This window comes from Oncorhynchus gorbuscha, linkage group LG18 (assembly GCF_021184085.1).
Source record: "Oncorhynchus gorbuscha isolate QuinsamMale2020 ecotype Even-year linkage group LG18, OgorEven_v1.0, whole genome shotgun sequence".
NCBI classification, from domain to species: domain Eukaryota; kingdom Metazoa; phylum Chordata; class Actinopteri; order Salmoniformes; family Salmonidae; genus Oncorhynchus; species Oncorhynchus gorbuscha.
The window spans coordinates 17,510,999-17,529,116 of record NC_060190.1 but is presented as its reverse complement, the minus strand read 5'-3'; the positions used below and the strand labels follow the sequence as shown (position 1 = coordinate 17,529,116).

At 44.1% G+C, this 18,118-nt stretch overlaps 2 protein-coding genes across 9 annotated transcripts in view; one reads left to right on the top strand and one right to left on the bottom strand.

The window, feature by feature from the left end:
- The first annotated feature begins 756 nt into the window (after positions 1-756).
- LOC124003270 (UPF0450 protein C17orf58 homolog) lies at positions 757-7,795 on the top strand. Of its 2 annotated transcripts, XM_046311375.1 has the most exons (5): positions 757-880; positions 2,980-3,613; positions 4,046-4,132; positions 4,507-4,698; positions 6,171-7,795. In XM_046311375.1, exons 3-5 carry the CDS (start codon positions 4,075-4,077, stop codon positions 6,356-6,358), a joined length of 438 nt encoding a protein of 145 aa, XP_046167331.1. In that variant the 5' UTR covers positions 757-880; positions 2,980-3,613; positions 4,046-4,074; the 3' UTR covers positions 6,359-7,795. The 2 variants fall into 2 exon arrangements, with proteins under 2 accessions (XP_046167331.1, XP_046167330.1); XM_046311374.1 differs by lacking the exons at positions 4,046-4,132; positions 4,507-4,698; positions 6,171-7,795 and having other exon boundaries at positions 763-880; positions 2,980-3,607.
- A 3,387-nt stretch (positions 7,796-11,182) lies between these two features.
- Positions 11,183-18,118, bottom strand: part of LOC124003267 (nucleosome-remodeling factor subunit BPTF-like) — a 53,802-nt gene continuing 46,866 nt past the window's right edge. For 6 of the 7 annotated variants that reach the window (XM_046311370.1, XM_046311365.1, XM_046311369.1 and 3 more), the window contains 6 exons: positions 17,741-18,021; positions 17,030-17,203; positions 16,403-16,595; positions 15,959-16,043; positions 14,788-14,974; positions 11,183-13,574 (listed from right to left, as the gene is read on the bottom strand). In XM_046311370.1, the coding sequence (XP_046167326.1) occupies positions 13,538-13,574; positions 14,788-14,974; positions 15,959-16,043; positions 16,403-16,595; positions 17,030-17,203; positions 17,741-18,021 (957 nt within the window). In that variant the 3' untranslated portion in view covers positions 11,183-13,537. Of the gene's footprint in view, positions 13,575-13,609; positions 14,553-14,787; positions 14,975-15,958; positions 16,044-16,402; positions 16,596-17,029; positions 17,204-17,740; positions 18,022-18,118 lie in introns of those variants that run through there. The other variant, XM_046311368.1, reaches the window with a different exon arrangement.

Sequence of the window (18,118 nt, the reverse complement as noted above, 5' to 3'; positions counted from 1 at the left end):
AGTAGGACACGTGACATCCCGGCAACTTTGAGAAAAAAAAACATTTTATATAGGAGTTGTGCCTGATCGTCACTAGTTACTACAGCCACAACGTCTTAACACGGCAATTATTAAAATGTCTCTTTTAAACATTTATTTGAAACCTAACCATAACCACACCTCTAACCTTATGCCTAACTATAATCTTAAATTAAGACCAAAAAGCTCATTTTTGTTTTCATTAATATTTACTATAGACATATTTTGACTTTGGGGCTGAAGTAACTAGTGGAAACGTTCACACGCGAATCTGTCCCACCTGATCTTGCCGCCTCCTGACTGCCTCCCATTTTTGAAGACATTTATTTTCACTGTTAGAGCGGGTATTAGAGTATCAAGTCAATATAATGGATCATCTGTGTTGAGGACCAAAACCAGGCCATTGGTACTTTTCAGATGTAATTTACATAACAATCGCTAACTGTGAACTTTAACACCATGTTACTTTTTTTTTAAATGACTGGGCAAATGCAACAGCCTATCACAATCCGTAAAAACTAATAATCATTATCATCAGTAATTAGTGGAATTAAAGGCTAAAATATGGGCCACGTTTTAAAAAAAATGCCCTCACACACAGTAGCCTACTAAAGACCGAAGGGCGTTTCATGCATGGAATTTGGAATTTAATAGGACCTCTATGGCTTCATGAATGAAGTGTCCCTGATGTCACTCTATTTACCTCACGCCTCCCATTCCAGGCTCGAGGCATATAAACCTCAGGAATTCAGAGACACTCCAGCAGACTTCGAAGTTGGTCCAATAGTACTTTTCAGGATGACAGTGATTATTCTACTCCTGCTGGTACTTGCTTTTAGTTTTTCTGACGCGGAGGACAATGGTAAGTCGGGTAACAATTCTTGCTGCTTTCCAACTGTCTTATTACATTTACATGTTACATTTTAAGGAGAAGAATGGTGAAGAATGGTGACAGTATTATTGTAGATCAGAAGATCCGTTAGGAAATAGCAAGTTTTAAAACGAATATACTTGGAAACCTTTTTGTATCTATTGTAAATGTGATGACATGGTGATTTTATAAAGCATTTTCCCAGAGGTGCAATAAAGAATAAATAAAATGTCGATTTATCACATGCGCCGAATACAACTTTAGTAATAGACATGACTAAATGCTTGCTTACGAACCTTTCCCAAATGATTCAGTTTAAAAATAATAATAAAAAATATTACCCAACACGAGGAATAAAATACACAAGAGTGGAGCTATATACAGTGAGTACCAGTAACCTACCAGATCAATGTGCAGAGAGAGGTACGAGGTCTTTGAGGTAGATACAGTCTGCACATGAAGTCAGGGTGAAGTGACTAGGCATCCGGATAGATCATTAATAAGAGTAAAATAAGGAAAAGAATAGCAGCAGCAAATTATGAGTTTAAAAGTGTCTGTGAATGTGCGCGTGTGTCATGTGTGTATGTTTTTTGTGTGGGAGTGACAGTGTAGTGTGAGTGTGTTAATGGTGTGTGTATATAACATCTAGCGAGTGTGCATAGGGTCAGTCAGTGCAGGTAGTTTGGGTATCCTTAATTTACCTTTTAACAGTCTGGCTATTTAGCAGTCTTCTGGCGTAGGGCAGAAGCTGTCTCGGGGCCTGTTGGTCTGAGAGCTGATGCTCCGGTACCGTTTTCCGAACGGTAGCATAATGAACAGTCTATGGCTTTGAGTGGCTGGAGTCTTTGGCAATTTATCGCGCCTTCCTTTGACACAGCTTGATATGAGTTCCTGGATGGCAGGACTTTATGTATATTTATGTTTGGAATTAAAGTACATTTTATGATTGATATTTAAAAATATATATATTTCACGAATATAAGCCTATAATTAAATCTCTGACATATCTATTTAAATATTTGTATATGCTACTTTGCAACAATATAATAATCTGAAATATGCATATCATATAGTTGGAATTCACAAAAAGAGTGACATTCTCCTAATCTGACAACTATCGGTGTCAGGCAGTTAAAGCTAGTTCGAATGACAAAGCATACTGCCACTAGACATTTACGTAATTTAGCACACGCTCTTATCCAGAGTGATTTACCGGAGCAGTTAGGGTTACGTGCCTTACTCGAGGGCACATCAACAGATTTTTCACATCGTAGGCTCGAGGATTCGAATCAGTGATCTTTCAATTACTGGACCAACGCTCTTAACTGCTACCTCCTGTCAATCTGCCACCCCATGATGTCGATTTTGATCATTGAGTCTACAATGATTTGATCATGTGAATGTTTTACTTTACTTTTGGGTGTTTGGCTTGTGTGCTGACAGTAAGACTATACATACATACTTCTAAGATCTGGATGAAAATGGCTTTATAAATGACAATGTAATATCAATATATTAGATTATATGGTGACACAAAAAAACCCCACAATTGAATAGAATATGTGCAGTGCACTTTGCATGCTTTAGTTCAGTGCCCACAATCTTTTTATTGTTTATTTGATGTTACCAGGTTAGTCTTATTGAGATGAAATATCTATTCTACAAGAGACCTGGCCAAATATCACCACACATTTACAGCATAATAAAACACAAAGCATTACAGTTTAAAGATTGAGCAGGCATTACTTTGGAGGTGTGGTGCACCCTGGGGTCAGAACATTGACAGCCCCCACTTCATTGTTCACCATAGTTGTTACCCTAGCTTTAAACACATTCAAGGAGACAGGCTCTTGTAATTTCATGCCCTTTTGTAGTTTCTTCTAAGTGGAAGGGGCAGAGAACTGGAATGCTTTTTTTTACTCAGCTCTGACAGTTAAAAAAAAATATTGATAGTCTCAAGCTATTGCTTATATTAAGAAGCAGTCAACTGTACTCAGAACCTTATATGATGGAGGTATGATATGGGGCCATTGATATGATACATTTATAATATACTGCTGGGTGTAACTGTCCTTGCCTGCTTTATCCAGAGCTGTTCTCCGTGATAAGCACCCCCCCTGAGAAGGGCCAGAGTGTTTTACCCGACCCTGGCCAGAACCAGAGCACAAGGCTAGGGGCCAAAGACCCCTCTCTTACCATCAACGAGCCCCTGGAAAAGAGCAGCAAAGCTGGGGACCCCAAGTACGCCCTCCACCCCCTTCCCTCTGGGGTCTGGCCCAAGCACAGTGACCCTCGCCCCGGCCCCCACAACAAGAGCAAGAAGGGCCCTAAAAATGACCGACTGATCGAGCACAACAGCGAGAAGAACCGCGGCGAGGCCAGTCTAGCACTTCCCAAAACGTCACTTACCGCTGCTACCAACCGCACACAAAAAGTAAACGTGGACCCTTACCGAGACCCCCACACTTACTTCAACAACCCCCCCGCAGATTGACCCGGACAGTCACCCCAACTCCAGACCCAGGGGCCACCCCCACATTCACCCAGCCACCTCCCCTCGCAGGGACCCCCCAACCAGAAAGCTGGACCCGGAGGAGAATCGCCCTGGAGGGAAGTCCAGTCTGTACCAGTCTGGCGGCGCCAACCGGAATAACAGCCGCTCATCTGTGCTCCTCAACCGTCGCTCCTCCAGCCTGCTCTACCACTTCGACATCCTGAAACGAGGTACGGAAAGTGACACTGCACCCCCACACTATGTATGGTACAAAGGGGAGTCGTCACAGTGAGTCTGCTGAGATTTCGGGATAGTTAGCTAATTACCTCTCCAGCCAGAAGTTGCTGCCTACATCTGGATTGAATATGTCCCTTTGTGTGAAGTCTTGGGGGGTGAGAGGTCATGATAGCAATGCTAAATATGCCTAAGTGAGATCAGTTAGGATACAGTAATTAAGGGGTGAGACCGGAGCGGGGTGGAGGGGGAACGTGGAGCCCCCTCCTGCGGTATGCGATGCCTGGGTTCTGTAATGACAACCCTGGTCCTTCGAATGACACTGGAATGAAGTCTGGCTCCACACAAGCAGGAAAGGCACGGTCGGTCACACTCTCTCCTTCTTCTCATCTGTCTCTCTCTTTCCTCTTTGTCTCCCTGACTCACAGAGTCTGACTTCACTCACGAGGCCGTCTGCATGAGTGAGTGCAGGAAGGAGAAGGAGGAGAGAGACCACTACTGCTACAGTGAATTTGGTGAGTGTGTGTGTGAACGATGGTTAGACTATTGTATGAGAGTGAGATGGATGGCCTGACCATCTCTCCATAAAGACGAAGTGAAGTGAAGGAATAGGAAAAGGGGACAAAATAAGGACATGACACAATGTCTGGTGTTGTCTATTTGCAACCTGCCAATAATGCTGTAGTTTAGACTGGATTGACAGACATTCCCTTTGGTCATGTAGAGTCTTCTCACCATGGTGCAGGGTGAAGTTGCCCCAAAACGCTGATCTTTGGTCAATTTCGCTGATCCTAAATCTGTACCTATGAGTGCTCTGTGCTACTATCCACTTTAGAGTTAAAAACAATGACCTTCACTTTAATTTGACCATTTACCTTTGACATTTCAGCCGTCAATGGGATCGTTCATGACATAGACATGGTGCGTAAGGGGATTAGACTCATCACACTGATGGTGAGCAGCGATGGCTTCTACAAGATGAGCCGTCTCTACGTCACTCCAGACAGCTTCTTTCTCAAAGTGCGTCTCCTAGTCCTGGACACCTACAAATGTAGCAAGCCTTGTCCTGACATCAAACTAGGTAAGTGTCAACTTAAGGAACCAATAAATTCACCCCAACTATCACCCTATCCCCTTAATCAAGGCTCTCCAACCCTGTTCCTGGAGAGCTTCCCTCCAGTCCAGTGGTAATTGGGGCGGCAGGTAGGATAGTGGTTAGAGCGTAGGGGATGTAACCAAAAGGTTGCAGAATCTCCAAGGTAAAAATCTGTCGTTCTTCCCCTGAACAGGGGCAGAACGACAGTAGGCTGTCATTGGTAGGCCGTCATTGTAAATAAGAATTCGTCCTTAACTGACTTGCCTAGTTAAATAAAGGTTACATAACTAACCTGATTCAGTTCATCAACCAGCTAATTATTATAATCAGGTGCGCTATATTAGGGTTGGAGTGAACCTACAGGATGGTAGCTCTCCAGGAGCAGGGTCGGAGTGAACCTGCAGGGTTGGAGTGAACCTACAGGATGGTAGCTCTCCAGTAGCAGGGTTGGAGTGAACCTACAGGATGGTAGCTCTCCAGGAGCAGGGTTGGAGTGAACCTACAGGATGGTAGCTCTCCAGGAGCAGGGTTGGAGTGAACCTGCAGGGTTGGAGTGAACCTACAGGATGGTAGCTCTCCAGTAGCAGGGTTGGAGTGAACCTACAGGATGGTAGCTCTCCAGGAGCAGGGTTGGAGTGAAAACCAACAGGATGGTAGCTCTCCAGGAGCAGGGTTGGAGTGAAAACCAAAAGGATGGTAGCTCTCCAGGAGCAGGGTTGGAGTGAAAACCAACAGGATGGTAGCTCTCCAGGAGCAGGGTTGGATTGAAAACCAAAAGGATGGTAGCTCTCCAGGAGCAGGGTTGGAGTGAAAACCAACAGGATGGTAGCTCTCCAGGAGCAGGGTTGGAGTGAAAACCAACAGGATGGTAGCTCTCCAGGAGCAGGGTTGGAGTGAAAACCAACAGGATGGTAGCTCTCCAGGAGCAGGGTTGGAGTGAAAACCAACAGGATGGTAGCTCTCCAGGAGCAGGGTTGGAGTGAAAACCAACAGGATGGTAGCTCTCCAGGAGCAGGGTTGGAGTGAACCTACAGGATGGTAGCTCTCCTGCCCTACATGGTGCAGTAGTAGACCATATAGGTATTCAAGAGTATTCAAATCCTGTCCTGGTTGTCTGAAGTACTGCTGGTTTACTGTTCTATGTGATCATTAATAGCACACAACTGGTGTCCCAGGTCTAAATCAGTCCCTGTTTAGAGGAGAACAATGAAAAAAAGCATTGGAACTGGCTTTGCGGTCAAGTTATGAATTTGAGGGATACAAGGTTCCACCATGGTTACGTTCCGATATCAACACTAGCATATTACTTCTAATCGATTCCCAATACATTTCTCCATGCTATATGGTATGCTAGTATAGTCAATGGTACTGAACTCATGTCTACCAGTTGAGCAGAGAGACCAAATACTGCTAATAAATTCGCTGACACCTTCTCTTACCCCAATGCTATTCTATAGGTAGCCGGTACATTGTAATGGGCCAGATCTACCACCGGAGGCGCCACCTTCCCAATGACCTTCTGGCCCTGCTGGGGGGCAAACTGAAGCCAGGCGACGGCCTCCTGCGCAGCAACAACTACGTTAAGCGCTTCAACAAGAGGAGACACCAGAAAGCCCTGGAGGCTACCCGCTCCAAGTGTAGGTGAAACCAAAACACACTATCGCCCCCTGCAGCGGTGGAAAAGACATTGCAGCCGTCAACATGAAGTGACTGTGACCTATAACCCTACAGCATTTCAGCCGAGACGTAGATGGACGAGGCCAAGGTGTTGTTGTTTTTTTACGGCATGGACCTCCTGCACTTGTCTGTGTCATAATCCAGGTTGAGTGGTAATGTTTTTGCTTGTCTGTCTGTACAGTCTTTGCCTTGTAGCTTTGCGTCCTCTTTGATAGAAGACACAAGTGGAGTCTATATCAAAGGTTCTCGTCTTCAAACCTCTGCTTGAAGTGTTGCCCCATTTCCTCACACTGTTGCTCTCTGTTATTGTGCATGAGCATTTAGTTGGATAGAGGGCACACTTAACAAAGGTAAAAGATGAGCTCTCTAGTATATCTCTTTGTTCATAAGTCTTCTATACTCATTTATTAAGATGTCGTAGTACTTCAAATGATCATTTGTTTCATGTCTGGTACATGAATCGGTCAGATCAGTGCATCCCTCTTATTGGTTTCTTTTACGATTTCAATATTCTGCCAGCGAACCCAGAGTTCTGTTTCAATGGAATAATTTAGGTAGACATTTTCATTGGCTAATTCGATGTAACACAGCTTTTCATCAAAATGTTTTGGTTGTCCCATGTCCACATTTGAAGATGTTGTCCGAGCATGTGAAAGAAGCCCATAATTGCCCTGAGGGAGGAAGACTGCCAACTCCAGCTCCACTATTCATGCGAACACACACATCTCTCCAATTGGCTTGTTCCAGGTTATCCCAATCATCCATGAGAAAGACTATCTGTTCAGATCTAGTTGCACACGGGTGCTTCTCCAATGGCAAGAGTTCAATTACATTTCGCCTTTCGAACTTGGTAGGAAACTCTAAAGGACTTCCTATTGACTGAATGTACAATATCAGCAATCTCCTATTTATGCCTGTAACAAAAGCGGTCGCATCTTCACACTGTTTTGTTCCTGTCATTTGATTGCAGGAAATGCACTTTTACTGTATGTGAAAGAGAAGAGGGGGGTGGGATGTAAGACTGGAAAAGCAGCATCAACAACAACAAACCCCAGAGGAGGGATAAGTTGAGAAAAGAGACCAAACGTAACCTAGTTTTCTAATGTTAAAGAAGTGTACACGTTGAAACATCCGACGGCGATAACAGACTTCATAAGGGAACCTGGTGGTATTAGTGGGTGTTTTTGTAAATCTAATCGCGGGAATCTGATCCCCCCCCCAGGACACCTGGACACACGGATTCAGAAAAGTGCGGCTCTCCTTGCCGGCTCTCTTTGGAGATGGTGAGGTGAAAGCTAATGCCACCTTTGACCCTTATTTGCTCACGCACACACACACACACCCACAACCGATGCGGACAAAGTTCAAAGGAGACATTTGAGAGTGGCCAAGGGAAGGTGAGATGGAGGAGAGAGGGAGGAGGAGGGAAGAGAGAAGGGGAGGAGGAGGGAAGGAGAGAAGGAGAGGAGGAGGGAAGGAGAGGAGGAGGGAAGGAGAGAAGGAGAGGAGGAGGGGAGAGAGAAGGGGAGAGAGGAGGAGAGAAGGAGAGGTGGAGGGAGGAAGGAGGAGAGAGGGAGGAGGAGGGAAGGAGGAGGGAGGGAGGAGGAGGGAAGGAGAGAGGGAGGAGGAGGGAAGGAGAGAGGGAAGGAGGGAGGAAGGAGAGAAGGGAAGGCAAAAAAGAAAGAAGAGAAAGAAGGTTGTAGTGCCTTCAGAAAGTATTCACACCCCTTGACTTTTTCCTCACTTTGTTGTGTTACAAAGTGGGATTAAAATGGATTTAATTGTCATTTTTGGTCAACGATCAACACAAAATACTCTGTAATGTGGAAAAAAATGTGAATATTTATTACAAAGTTATGAAAAATAAAATACTAATATATCTTGATTAGCTAAGTATTCGCCGCCCCATAGACAATACATGTTAGAAACACATTTGGAAGAGGTTACAGCTGTGAGTCTGTAGGTGAGTCTCTAAGAGCTTTACACACCTGGATTATTCTTGGTAACATTCTTCAAGCTCTGTCAAGTTGGTTGTTGATCATTGTTAGAAAGACATTTTCAAGTCTTGCCATAGATTTTCAATCCGATTTAAGTCAAAACTGTAACTAGGCCCCTCAGGAATATTCAATGTCGTCTTGGTAAGCAACTCCAGTGTATATACTGGCCTTGTGTTTTAGGTTATTGTCCTGCTGAATGGTGAATGTGTCTCCCAGTGTCTGTTGGAAAGTAGACTGTACCAGGTTTTCCTCTAAGATGTTGCCTGTGCTTAGCTGTACTCTGTTTATTTTTGTCCTAAAAAACTCCCGAGTCCTTGCTGATGACAAACATACCCATACAATGATGCAGCCACCAAAAAGTTGTTGATCCATCCTCAGTTTTCTCATATCACAACAATTAAACTCTGTAACTGTTTTAAAGTCACCATTGGCCTCATGGTAAAATCCCTGAGCAGTTTTCTTCCTCTCTTGCAACTGAGTTAGGAAGGACGCCTGCATCTTTGTAGTGACTGGGTGTATTGATGCATCATCCAAAACCTAATGAATAACTTCACCATGCTCAAAGGGATATTAAGCATCTGCTTTATTTTGTATTATTTTTTACACATCTACCAATCGGTGGCCTTCTTTGAGAGACATTGGAAAACCTCCCTGGTTTTTGTGGTTTAATCTGTGCTTGAAATTCACTACTCAATTGAGGTACCTTACAGATAATTGTATGTGGGGTACAGAGGTCGGGTAGTCATTAAAAAAGAATGTTAACCACTATTATTGAACACTGAATGAGTCCATGCAATTTATGTGATTTGTAAAACCCATTTTTATTCCTGAACTTATTTATGCTTGTCATAACAAAGGGGTTGAATACTTATTGACTCAAGACGTTTCAGCTTTTCATCTTTTATGATTTTTTTTTTCTACAAACAAAATTCCACTTTTACATTATGGGGTATTGTGTGTAGATCAGTGACACAAAATCTTAATTTGATCCATTTTAAATTCAGGCTGTAACACAACAAAATGTGGAAAAAGTCAAGGGATGTGAATATTTTCTGAAGGCACTGTATGTACATACATCAAGAAAGAGAGAGACCCTGGGAGAGAAAGAGAGATCCTGGGCTCTCCATTCCTGAGGGAAAACTTTGAATGGATGATAAGATAGACATCCAGGCCACAGACCTTTGGTCTGGCCTGTCATCTTTGACTATGAACATACTTAAAATGAGAGAAAAGCCAAAGGTTTGCACTGCGCATATCTCATCTCATACTACATGAAACTAATAAACATGTATTTGTTTTTTTACTCATTGGGTGTCGGTGTGGTCTGTGGGTCTTATTCATGTGCTATCGGTGGGGGCTAACACTCAGCCGAAGCCTTGCAAACACACATTCTTGAATGGCACCACAGAAGTACATATATAATCACTTTTGGATTCATTCCTGACCAGGATGGCTGCCATAATGAACACATTCTGGAATTATGAGGGTCTATGACATCAGCCTCTCTAGTGAATTATAGGATCTCTATGTATGGTGCACACAGATTTGAACTGGAGTGTATAGTTAAAAATACTGTTTCAATCATGATGATAACCCCTGGCGATTAAGTGCCCAAAAACAGGGTCATAATTGGGGTGTAATAGGGGCTCCGTCTGGCCTCGGGAATGATTTTCGAACCAAGCCGTTCCCATGCTTTGAAGTCCATCTGGGAACAGAGCTGGAGAGAACAGATGCAGTCGGGCAGGAAACGGGAGCTCGCTCGCATCTCGGCTACCATCACAGTGGGACAACATTCCTTATGGAGAGGAATAGGGATAAGGGGTTGGGATGGGGAAGAGGTGGGAATTTGTACTAGTTCCTTCCTGTGTGACAGAGAGAGAGAGTTCCAGCCCCCAAGCCACAGTGAGAGGAATTGATGGGACTTGTGGTCATCTGTAGTCCATTTGGTGTCCATGCAAAGCTCTGGATTCAGTTAGGGGTTTGGAGTGAAGGGGGAGCGTGAAGAAGAGAGAGAGGGAGGGGTGTGTGTGTCTTCGGTGAGAGGGGAAGGTTAAAGGAAAACTCTCTTGGTATTTGTGTCATTAGTCCATTGTTGATAATAGTCCCAAAAGGTTTTGCATGTCAGCAATAAAGTTTTCAAGATATGTAACTGAACATCCAGAAATCTGGCCCGTATGATGCATTTTGTAATCATATGATGAAAAACGCAGAATCACATGACGCAAAATGCATGACACGGGACTATATCAACAATGAACTAGTGAAACAAACACCCCCCCAGAAATGTTGGGGTGTTTTCCTTTAATGACAGCGGTGACTTGTGTTCAACACTCCTTTATACAGGGGAAATACAATGTGTGTGTGGGGGTACCCAAAGTATAAGTGCTGCCCTCAGGCATCAACCCCTGCTCTGGACTGGGTAGAAGTTGCATCTAGGCACAGATCTAGGGTCAGCTAATCCTCCACAAATGTCTTACCTTTTGTGGACTCCAGGAAGAGTAGTTGTTGCTTTCTCAGAGGCTAATGGGGATCCTAATAAATACCTAAATACCTGAAACATTACAGGGGGAAATGCAGGGAAGCTGACTCTAGAACAGTGTCTGAGGCAACTTAATTCAACTCCACCGTGGAAAGGGATGAAAAAGGTACAAACTACTTAGTATTCATTATATTATATGTTCCTGACCACGTGACCTGACAGGATGAACAAGTCCGGACAAAACTCCTGGCCCTTAAACACAAATAAATGACAACATAAGAACACAAAACCAAAGAAGACAGCACGTTGGACAATCGATGTCAAAAACATGACTTTATTATCTTGGATGAAATGTCCTATCAAGTACAAAAAAGGATCTCTTAAGAGTTGCCACAATCTGTTAAAAACATAGTATTTTTCCTCTTACATTTACTAAAAAATGTCATATTTTCAGCGATATGAATAAATAAAAACAGATATTGTGATGAAGTTATTAAGAGATGTGTAGAACTGGTTGGTTCTTTAAAAAAGAAAATCTTCAAGAAGAGTCAACATTTTCCACCCCGTTTTAAATCAATATGCACACAATATGCAGCACTTTTAATATAAAGGGCAATTTTACCTAAATGTAGAGTTCACTTTGACAAAAGATAGAGAATATCTATTGAATGTACAGGTAGGCTTAGTTGCTGGTTAAAAATGGACAAAAATAAAAGTACTAATGCTCTAAAAACCTCTAAAATATATTTGTATATTGACAGCCATATTATACAATATGAAATACAAATGGTGGACGATGCATGTAAGAATAGAAACTGGAGTGCATGGTTTAAAATGCAAACAGGTCTGTGAATAGGACTGACAAACAAACAGGCTTCGGTCACCTCATCTCTCAACTCAGTCCACCTCCGAAAAAGTTGTTGGCACTTCAAACCAGGGTTTCGGTTATTCCCATTTCAATTCAGGAAGTAAACTAAAACCCCATTGAAAATGGAAATTTCAGTTCACTTCCAAAACTGAAATGAAATTTACCCCAACCCCTCTTCAAACCTAAGGCTCCCCCCTACTATTAAGTTGATCTTTAAGAGATATTAACTAAGAGCACCAGTGACAACTCCAAAAATGTTCTCCCCCAAACAAACAGTACTGCCGACACAATTATTACAGTTTAGAAGAGTTCCAATTATGATAAAAATGTAAGTTCCTAAAAAAAATCTTCACACAAACCCCAATTTAAAATAAAGATTCCTCAACTTTGACTTTCTGATTTACTGTTCTAGACCACAACATGTTTACTTGATGCAGTGGAAAACTCAAAAGCATTTGACTTAATCCTTTATAGGGGGCCTATCGAGTTGAGAGATGCATGTGATCCAACCTTCTTGACAAACCATTGGGGGAGAGAGAGAGAGGGGGGGGGTTGCGGTGTGGATGGTCAGTACACTTAGGTTAAATATGCCCTTTAACAGTTTTCACATTCTCCAAGTCCATCCTCGGTTATTTTCCTGTGGAAGGACTTCGGAGTGCTTTTCTTGTTTTCATCGGATGAATGTCTTCAATTAAAAATGTTAGAGAAGCCTCTACATGGCGAGAAATAGAGCTTGTTTTCTCTGTCGGCTGTTTCATATACACCAATATTCCCATCTTAGGTGGTAACAAAGAAAAGGATAACAGAAGTTCAACGTCAGAAAAAATGTTTTACAAACAGGATAGCATTTCCACTGTGAGACATGACATAGAAATGGTAACTTGGGACTCTCCATGGCCTGTTTGGAGGTCAGGGCACATACATCTTCAAGGTGGCACCAAGTGAGTTCACGATGATCTAGGATCAGCTCATTCCAAACACAAGCAGCAAGACAGGTGTGTGCTATTTAGACCCATTTCGAATGAGGGATCACGAGATGAGGAAGCAGACACAGCTGGAAAGTGTCAGTGGGTGTCATCCCAAATGGAACCCTATTCCCTTTATAGAGCACTACTTTTGAACCAGGGCCCATATGGCTCTGGTCAAAAGTAGTGCACTATATAGGGAATATGGTGACATTTGGGACATACACAGTCTGAAATGGGAGTTGACCCCCAGGGAAGGAAGAATAGCTGATACAAAAGAGATGTGAGATTAGTTACGGAATAAACAACTTGAAAAGAGTCTACTGCTGCCTTGTTTCGAACTGCCCTTGAACTGCCCATTAGCTTATTGACTTCAGGGGGGTTTTCTCCCGCCATCCCTCCATTTCATCCACCAGATCGGAAGTGCTTTGAAGGAAGGAAACAGGCTGTGAACTGAAAGTCTGAGCCTCCCTCCCCCCGTCTGTTGGGGATGTGGTATCGCCCATCATGAATACTAAGGGTTTGGATAATGGAACCTTCCACTGCCAGTCTCTTCTCTTTCCACGGCCTTAGAGGTGGTTGAGGAGTGGCGAGGGCTCATACGGTTTGGGAACAAGGCCGTTCGGCCTGAAGCACGCGTCGGCTACGATCTTCGAGGAGTGTGTGCTGGTTTTCAACGGGGGTGTAACTCCCACTCCCAAGTCCGACAGGTGTGGTGGTATGTGTGTGGACACGTAAGAAGTAGCCTGGCTTCCCCATTGGAGTACGAGTGTTCAGGAGGAACCACATTGGCAGCCATTTTGACAGTAAGCTTTAGAAGGAGTGCCGACTGTGTATTCTAAGATGCTGTAGACTGCAGTTTGTTGTTATGAGACCTACAGAACGCAGAGAGAAGGGGAAACAGTTGATGTGATCGATTGACGTGGTTTTTTTTTATTAAAAGCTTGACAAATCACAAAATATGCACAAGGGAATACAAAAACAGTTATTGGATGCCAGTGGGGTCAGACGTTTGAGCAGAGAGAGCAGCCATGTTGGTGTAATGTTCGTTTAATGTTCTATATGGCTTGTATATACAGTGAAAACATACCATGTAAAACATGGGACAGTCGAGTTCACCAGAAATGAACTGCAAAGCTACACAAAAAACTATGACCTATATCTTATCATTATTTTTCTTTTTGAACATACAATACTCCTTCACAAAAGGATATAATATGCACATAAAACAATAACATTATACATTAATAATTCAGATAAAAGACTAACTGATAAATGTTGTTAATCTTTTAAAAATGGCCAGCTAAGAGGAGATACAATCTTTGTACTTCATCTACACAATAAATGTACTCCATTCAATTAAATGATAGGTCATCTGCACATGTGGAACTGAGTTGAATACAACATTACATGTGAGAAATGACTTAACATTTTAGCAAAATCTAATCACAACCATGTTGTGAACTAACCTTTTCGATACTTGATATTGTGCCTCACACATCACCAGATTGAGATAAACAGAAATGAACTCAACTTCCATCGAATATCTGTCGTCTTTGAAATGAATGTAAAAAAACCTAACAGATGTTTCCCTTGATTGCTGTTTGTGACCAACATGGCTGCCATTATCAAAATGGAGAAATGTTTTTAAAGTGTCTTTCCTTCTAAAAAATACAAAAAAACACACCTACGGTGGTTTATACTGTAAATATACTTTCTTACAAATAGTTTGATGCTGTTTTTAAAGACATAAAAACAGCAAGGTCCAGGATAGCCTAATGTTTTTTTTTTTAGAGTGACCCCGGCACCCAGCTCAGATTCCAACTACAAGGCCAGACTTATGACATCACAATCTGTAAGAGAGGGAGAGAGAATGGATGACATAAACACATGCAGGTGGAAGCACATGACCATAAGCACACAAACACACAATGCAGGCGGAGGGGAGGAGGTATAGATGCAAAACTACGTGCAAAAGACAGGAGATGGGATGCTAAGGACATTGAGAATGGATTGGACAGCTCTAAAGTGAAAAGGGTGGAATGAGCTCAGAGTTCAAAAGGTCAGAGTTGACTGACGAGGTCTTACCTGCTGGCTTTGAACCCTTTGAGCTTCTGGACGAAGAAGTTCTCAAGGACCTCGGCGCTCTGGTAGAACGGCGAGTCGCTGGGGTTGTAGTAACGGCAGTTGTCGAAGACTTTGGTCATGTCCGCCACGAACTCTGTCAGCTTGATGTAGTAGCGCTTCTGCAACCGCTCCTCCATCGTAGAAAGATCTAGAAGGGAGGAAGACAACAGAACATGAATCACCTCGGACGACTCTTCTCCAGCATCTCGCATAGTTGCTTCAAAAGTAATTGCAGTTTTTGTGGTGTGAATGTTTGATAGATATTCAAGTATTAGTCTGAAAGCGCAATACATCACTTGTACATCAACTTGACTGTCAGAAATCCCAGCTCAACGCCAGATTCAAGCCTCAAACTCTGGCTCGGCCCTTTCAAAGTGAATTACACTGGATGTGACCGAGCGGCCGACCAGTCGATTCTAGCAACATGCTGTCATCGTTATGACATTTGCCTTTGAAAGAAGTTGAAAGTTGACCCTCAATTATTACGATAGGTAGCGAGGTAAGCTAGCAACAAGCCTGGTCCTTCATAATTCCCCAAAGGGCAGCAGTGGTTTTCTCCCGTGTCGTGCCCCGGGGCTCCATTTTAAACAAACATATCCGATTCTTAACCTTCCCTCACCCCCCACCCAGTCAGCAGACCGACCCCGTGCCCATATCAAAGAGGGCCTTCTTCTCCGTCATCAGACTTCATCTACAAACCCCAAACTTACGCCGTCCGGACCGTTGTGGCTAGACTTGGCTTTTCTTTCTGCAGGGTGAAAAGGTTTCTTTTTTGCAGGCGGTGGACTAGAGTTTCCAGGCCCAAGTCGAATGCACTGTAGTGTAGAAGGGGGCTACTGTAGTGTCCAAGTGTAGAAGTCTCTGGGGTTTTTCCGCCAGCTCATTAATGGTTTGTTTGTGTGGAAGTTCAAAAAGGCCCTGTTGACACAAGTCCGCCTTTTACATGGGCAGTTTGATCTGAGTTGGAGGCCTTTCCTCTCGAGCAGGGCGATGGGGTGTGTGTGTGTGTTTGGGGGTGTGTTTGTGTGTAACAACTTAGGAGTCCCTTGTGATGACTATTCACAAGGGACAACAGCACCTCTTTTTACAATGTTGAATCAATGCAAACCGGCAGAACTCTCCCCCCACTCACCCATTGGTTCCTTAATGACTCCGTAGTAGTCTGGGGCATCGTTCGGGTCCACTGGCTCCAGGAACGGCCACGCCATTTTGTGAGCCTGAGAGAGGTAGGGAGAGAGAGAGAGGGAGAAAGAGAGAGGAGACACTTGAGAGACGTGCAGAAAAAGAAGGAAAACAAACAGAGGTTGAAAATGTCATTGGAAGCAGCTGGTTCAACACAGATGTGCTCCGTCTACGTCCGTGCCATGCGGACACAGAGGAGGAGGGGAAGAAGAGAGACGAGAAAAGGAAGAGGGTGGAAAAACCCCCGTAGCCAGGGCAGTTGTCCAAGTGCCGCCCAGGGGACCAGCGTACAGATCAGATAAGAGATGAGAACAGAGGAAAGCTTTGTTTTGTACCGTCCCGACGCTACGCTAGGTAGAGAGGGAAGGGAGGAGGGAAGGAAGGGGTGGCATACCTGTAAGGAGCGCAGGATTCTCCTTAACCCCTCGTTATCCTTGTCAGTGAGCGGCGTGAGCACGGTCATGGCGTCCTCTGTGGACTGGCACTGCGGACACACGTACTGGTCGATGTGGTTGGCCTCGCTCTGCAGGATGCCCACGCAACGGCCGTGGTACCAGTTCTGGCAGCGGTCGCAGCCGATGTAGAACCTGAGCGGGGGCGGGGAGGAGGGTGGCAGGGGTGGGTCACGTTCATTGTGCTTGACGAACACGACCCTGGTTTCTGTCCCAAGTCTGATTGTAGAAATAGACTCTGGCGTGTCTGAATACCCTAGTCGCATTCTAAATAGGCTGCATTTTGGGTACGTAGCACGTAGTACAATTAGCACACAGTAAGTCGTTTTAGTCAGTGGTGGGCAAGACAGATTTCGGACACGGCCAACGTCTCGACATAAGGAATTCAAGCTGTTACATAGAACAACCTTCAACCTTAGACATCAAAGGAAATATGAAACAACACGATCTATAACTGAAACTAAACAAAAGCTCAACCGATATCACCATCTAATAGACACTATTGTACGTTTTCGCCCATGAGGAACCATACAGACAAAAAACACACACACACAGTCCTATGCACTTACTGTGCTTCGTCGTAGGGCGTTCGGCAGATGCAGTAGAGCTCCTCGGTCTTTCCCTCCTGGGCCCGCTTGCACTCGCTGCAGATGTAGTCGTCCATCTTCTTGGCGTCCTTCTCGGTGACGCCCACACACTCGCCGTGGTACCAGTTGGTGCACAGGTCACAGCCAATGTAGAACCTGGGAGAACACAGGACGTGAAAGAATGCCAAATCACTATGGGGTCATATGAGGTCATCGTAACCACCATGGTTTCAGGTGCGTTTGTTAGGAATGTATTGAATGCCATTCGTGTGTTGCCACAGTGTTTCAACTTCCTGGTTGCTGACATTTCAGGAAGATAAATAATGGAGAGTCACCTGTTAAAGTCCTAACACACCGCAATAGTTTCAGGTGAAATTGATCTTCACATCTGATAATGTTTGAGCTTTCCCGTAAATGGTTAATGGTATACATTTTGACCGTCTCTTCAGAGAGGCATCGGCGGTAGCGTACTATACATTTAACGTGTTTGAACAATATTGAGGCTCCTCAGAAGGGCTTTAGACAAGGGTCATGTTTGAGGTACATAAACGTTGGGTATGTCCCAAATGGCGCATATTCCCTAGTGCACTACTTTTGACTACAACTCAATGGACACCCTAATTCCAGTATAGTGTACTGCTTTTCACCTGGTTAGGGAATAGGGTGCCATTTAAAACACAGCTGGTCTCTTACTTGGACTCGTCGTAGGGCGTTCTGCAGACACAGTAGAGCTTGGTCTCCTTCTTGCTGTCTGAGGTAGTGGTGGTGATCATCTTCTTCTTCTTGGCGTTAGCCGTCGACGCCGCGTCCCTCTCCTCCTCCCGCTTCCGCTTGTGGACGAAGGCCGCCGGGTTGAGTTGGGAGGTGTGTATGAGGGCATGATGCTTGTGCGCGGCGGCGGCCGCCTGGTGGGCGGCGGCCTGGGCCCTTTCCTTGTCCCGCCGCAGCTTGGCGAGGTCCCTCCTCAGCTCATCCTGTGGAAGGAGATAAGGGTAGAAAGTAAGATCAGAGAGTTGGACATCTGTGCGCAGCTCTGCTACCATGTGTCCATCATGAGTACAGTATCTTCAT

Coding starts and splice junctions, on each gene's coding strand:
- LOC124003270 (XM_046311374.1), top strand. CDS start 817: ATGACAGTGATTATTCTACTCCTGCTGGTACTTGCTTTTAGTTTTTCT. Junction 881..2,979: donor TTCTGACGCGGAGGACAATG/GTAAGTCGGGTA, acceptor TGCTTTATCCAG/AGCTGTTCTCCGTGATAAGC.